The following is a 5,429-nucleotide window of genomic DNA, read 5'->3' as shown; positions in this document are numbered from 1 at the left end:
CACTAAAAGACAACACCCTTTTACAAGTTTAGAACAAGATATATGATGAGATTTCAGACAGTTTATGTAGACTTGTTATTAGTTAAATGGAAAATACCAAAACTACCCTTATGAACCAACGTAATATAGAACTGAATGAATCTTTTACTCCTGTAGGTGAACAAACTGTCACGTTTAGTGAAGTTGTACTCGAGGTTATGCGGCTTCTTAAAGGATCCTATGCACTTATTTTCAAAAGCAGACATTATCCAAATGAATTGGTTGCTTGCAAACGTGGTAGTCCACTTCTTCTTGGTGTGAAAGTAGGTTATGCTTGTTATTTGCTATTTGTCAATAATATTATAATATTACTTGATTTCATTTATCACTTTCTTTTAAACTGGTATTGAGAAATGAAATTCTTTTGCAGGAATTTGTTGAACAACAAAACAAAGGAACATCATATAATGATTTGAAGTTTATTTCTACAAATGGTCACCCAAAAGAACTTTTCTTATCTAGTGACCCTCATGCCCTTGTTGAACACATGAAAAAGGTCTTGGTGATTGAGGATAGTGAAGTTGTTCATATTAAGGTGCATACCCTGCATTCATTCATCATATGCTAGTTCTTATTCTAAATTTCTTTGTTCATTTTATAATTTCTTTTTAGTGTATTGTTTCATGTTTTCAAAAACCCTTTACACCTTTTTTCTATTTCATGCTTGCCTACTTAAAATATTGTAATACTACACATTGATGTGCTAAAAAGTTTCCAAATCTATTTTAGTTTCCATATTTTAGGAGGTTTAGTTTGTCTGTATATTTTAATTTCCATATTTTAAAGATGGGTTAATGATTTTTAAGGTACTTAACTATCCAAATTGTTCACTTTAGTCCCTCACAAGTTCTTTTTATTGTTAAAGTCTCTCAACTTAGGTTTTCAGTTGCATTCATATCAACATTTTGTTTGTTGGTTACCTAAAAACAACATTAACCTTTTATAGATTTAGTTTCATATTATATTTGAAACTCTTGCTATTTCATTCAATCTAAGTTTTTTTTTTCTTTTCTATTTGTTGTTTGTTTCAGGATGGAGGAGTGACTATTCTCAAGTTTGAGCAAGGCAAGGGCAAAGACGTAGAAAACATTTCAAGACCAGCTTCTGTCCAAAGGTCACTGTCTATTCTTGAGATGGAGGTAGAGCAAATAAACAAGGGCAAATATGAACATTACATGCAGAAAGAGATTCATGAGCAGCCGAAATATTTAACAGCCACCATGAGGGGCCGCCTTATACTTAGTGGTTCCAGCAAGTGGAAAAGTGTTTTGTTGGGTGGATTGAAGGATCATTTGAAAACTATTAGGAGGGGTAGAAGAATTGTTTTTATTGGATGTGGAACTAGCTATAATGCTACTTTCGCTGCTAGACCTATATTGGAAGAACTTTCAGGTAAGTTATTGTTAATAACTTGATTTATCATCAAATATAATATGAAAAATGTTCAGTTAGCAATTACATGTTTAAATACTCAAGGGCATTTAATATACTTCATGTATTGACAGGTATACCTGTGACAATGGAGATTGCAAGTGATTTATTAGATAGATAGGCACCTGTGTATAGAGATGATACAATAATCTTTGTTAGTCAATCTGCTGAAACAACTGATACCTTAAATGCCCTTGACTATGCATTAGGAAATGGTGCTTTATGTGTTGGAATTACAAACACTGTTGGTAGTGCTATAGCTCGAAACACACATTGTGGTGTTCATATGAATGTTGGTAGTGAGATTGGTGTCACAAGTACCAAGGTACGTAGATTTCTTTCAGAAAATATCCCCAAAATACCCTCTCTTGCAAAAATATGGTCACTCTCTGTTCTATATCCATATCTTTGCTTTTGTCCCAAAAATACCCCCGTGCCACACTTCCCTTTCAAGTCTTAAAAGTTAAAACTGTGTGGTGATGGGGCGTTGTTTCCGAGGGGTATTTTGTCATAAAAAAAGAGATTGGCGTCACTATCCAAAGTGAATTTGAAGAATTATGCTCAATAATACCTCGTCTTGAAAAAAATATGCCCACTAATGACTTTATTTGAAATATATCCTTATCTTTGCTTTTGTTCCAAAAATGCCTCTTCCAAGCTTGTTTGAGGGGTATTTTTGTCATAAAAACAAAGAGATTGGTGTGAAAAATATGAAATACCAACATAGGCAAAAATCCTTTCAGAAGTAAAAGACTAAAAGTGAAGAAAATATGTGTGATGAAACCCTCATTTGCAATGGTATGCTCACTAATGACCCTCTCTGAAATATGTCCCCATTTTTGCTTTTATGCCTAAAATGCCCCTCCAAAATCCCCAAACCCTCACTTCATTTCCAATTGCTCCCACCCAATTGAACTCTATGTGTTGGTGTTTCCGAGGGGTATTTTTGGCACCTAAGCAAATAAATGGATATACTTCAGGGAGGATCATTAATGAAAACATATTCTCTTCACAAGACAGGGTGTTATTGAATGTGTTTTTTCATTTTTTTTCAAATTTATTTTTTACAAGACTTATCATTTGGTTAACTTATGGTGTTGATATTTAGGCATATACAAGTCAAATAGTGGTGATGGCTATGGTGGCTCTAGCAATTGGAGCTGACACAATCTCTTCTAAACCACGAAGAGAAGCAATCAAGAAAGCCTTATACATTTGCCAAGTATGATCCATTTCCATTTCCATATACAGCAACAAGGTTAACATACTCTAAAAAAAATTAAGGCAAAGTGAAGGAAGTGTTGAAACTTGATGAAGAGACAGAAGGGTAAGTTTGTCGGCTACTCACATTCAATATGTTTTGGTTTATTAACAACTGAAGGCTGGTTTCTAAGATTGATGATTATCGAGGATAGAGTTACAGACTCGTAAAAGTGATAATGGATGGTAAATTCAGAGTCATCTATTCAATGTTCATCTACAGGGAAAAGTAACTCCTTTCAATGTGTTACCTTTTTCTGATTGATTATGTTCATGTATAGGTCCTGTAGTAGCTGAAGCTATGTTTGTAAACTGTGAAGAGATTCCAGACTATCCAAAATATAGGGACCCTGTGAGTTGCTTTAATAAGTAATACATATTTTCAACTTGGAGGGGTTTAGAAATTAGCATTACCATAAGGTCTTTGATATGTCAATTTAGGTTCATGATTTTGTGGGCCAACTTTAATTGAAAAGTTCAATGATGAGATTGAACTTAGGGCATTGAAGGAGTAGGTGTTTGCGATTGCTTGCTCACATGTTGGAGGACATAAGTATGCAGAATATATAGTTCAGTTGAAAATGGAAAAGTGTCTGGACATCGGTAAAACAATCCATAATCAAGACCACAGTCCAAAAATACCCTCCCTCCAAATATCATCTAAAACCTAGTGGGATGGATCTCACCCCAAGTATGAGACTCTACCTACAATAATCGGGACCATAGTCCAAAAATACCCTCCCTCCAATCCTTAGACTACAAAACCTGACTTACATGTTTTTACAGGGATGAAGAGAAGAAGATGGGTACAATTGTGAAGGAAGATTTTTGTGGTCCGGATAGATATAACACCATGGTAATCAAGAGACCGATACTATTACATTTATGAGTTTCTCAAGGTAACTTTTTCATTCAATATTCCCCCCTGCTCCTTAATCTATTCTCGTTGTTGTCAACATTGCTGTACCCACTGTATGCTTGTATTGACAATGCAAAACACAATCACCTCTATCAAACTCAATTTTACTTCTTCACTTCTCTGATTGCTTGATACCACAATAAATTCATCATCTTCTTGGTTTTTTCCTTAATTATAATTTTTTTTCATGTAATCGGCGTTGAGGAGAAGCTGTGATTAATGATGTCTTCGATTGATCTGGAATCTATCTCGGAGGCAACATCAGGAGCTATTGGAACTGTTTTGAGCACAACCATCTTGTACCCTCCTGACACCTGTAAAGCTAAGTATCAGGCCGAGGTTCGCTCTCATGTCCGAAAGAAATACAAGTACTTTTCGTTCTTCAACTTCCCTAAACTCATCTATTTTGAGTGATCTGATTCTTGTTATGCTGTTGAACTCGATTCATTGATTTTTATATGGTACCAGACTAAAAACCGGGTCGATATCCGGGATCTATATACCGAGAAGATATTCTTCAACGATCAAGTCAGATCCCACTTCATTAATTATTCCTTTTTCTACACAGAAATTTCTGCATTTTTGTTCCGGCAACAATGGTGACTGATATCTGGACATCCAGACACTAGTAAGATTCACTAACCTCGTTATATTCATCTAATTGTGTCTAGTGTTGGGGTTCTTTGAGTTAAATATTTTGTTTAGTCGTAGCATTACTGCTCCGATTTGATTGATTTCTTACTCGCTACATGGACTTGATTCATTGAACTGATGTTTCTGGTTGTGGTTTTGGTTGGCATTTTTACATCCGGTGGTTTGGTTAAAGACAAGGTAAAAAGTAAAACTAATTAGTAATGATTTTTTAAATAAAAAATCGTATTATATCTAGGGATTTGACATCATGGAAGGTAAAAAAAAATATAAACTTCCAACTGTTTCATTCATCATTTTCAAATCTCTGAAGTTTATAGGTTCCCTTATGTATTTATCAAGTATTTGATTGTAATGAACTGAATTTATTTATTTATTTATTTTTGCACTTATGTTGATATGTACATGTGTTTACAGGGTTGATGATGAAAGTGAATAGCTTTGGAGTTAGAAGAGGAAAAGAAAGCTCAAGCTGAAAGAGATAAGATGCTGCAAATGCAAGTGTTGCATTCTTCATTCCAATTGTTAGTATGAAATACGGAGTAGATTCGATGAATGCAAATTTATATATTGTAAGAAATAGAATTATATGACATTAAATTTTATGCAATGGATTGTATTTTTTGTATATGGTATTTTATTTCTATTATGAGAAATTAAATACAAATTTACTTTGAAAGTTAGTAAATCTATAAATAATGTTTTTTTAAACATTTAAAATTATGATACGCAAAAATGTGTGTCATCTTCATTTATGACATGGCATTTCTTGACAGGGGCTTTCTTGATACGCATTGCGTATCATTAACACGCGCGTCGTAAAGTTACGACACGCGAATGCGTGTCGTCTTCCTTTATGACAGGGCCTTCCTTGATACGCATTGCTTGTCGTAAACGCGCGTGATCATTGTGCGTCGTAAATGCGCGTCGTCTATAGACGACGCACAAAAGCGCATCGTCTCTCTTTATGACAGGGCCTTCCTTGACGCGTATTTGCGCGTCGCCTGAGCCTTTTACGACGCGTAATGATCAGCGTAAAAGGCTGTTTTTCTAGTAGTGCTAAGTAGTGGGTTTAGTTTAGATTTGAATAAATGCTGTTATTCTCCAGAAATGGAATGAAATATTATTT

At 34.6% G+C, this 5,429-nt stretch overlaps 1 protein-coding gene across 1 annotated transcript; it reads left to right on the top strand.

Annotated features, from left to right (window-relative positions):
• The first annotated feature begins 252 nt into the window (after nt 1-252).
• On the top strand, nt 253-4,739 carry LOC111879148 (glutamine--fructose-6-phosphate aminotransferase [isomerizing] 1-like). Its single transcript, XM_052769718.1, has 11 exons — nt 253-294; nt 410-574; nt 1,071-1,431; nt 1,545-1,571; nt 1,680-1,795; nt 2,579-2,692; nt 2,852-2,855; nt 3,012-3,099; nt 3,517-3,586; nt 4,539-4,612; nt 4,718-4,739. The coding sequence occupies exons 1-11, from the start codon at nt 253-255 to the stop codon at nt 4,737-4,739; spliced, it is 1,083 nt and encodes a 360-aa protein (XP_052625678.1).
• Nucleotides 4,740-5,429: the final 690 nt, after the last annotated feature.

The sequence above is a fragment of the Lactuca sativa genome, chromosome 3 (assembly GCF_002870075.4).
Source record: "Lactuca sativa cultivar Salinas chromosome 3, Lsat_Salinas_v11, whole genome shotgun sequence".
Lineage (NCBI taxonomy): Eukaryota > Viridiplantae > Streptophyta > Magnoliopsida > Asterales > Asteraceae > Lactuca > Lactuca sativa.
Note: the sequence above shows the minus strand (reverse complement) of the source record. Positions and strands in the feature narration are given on the sequence as shown.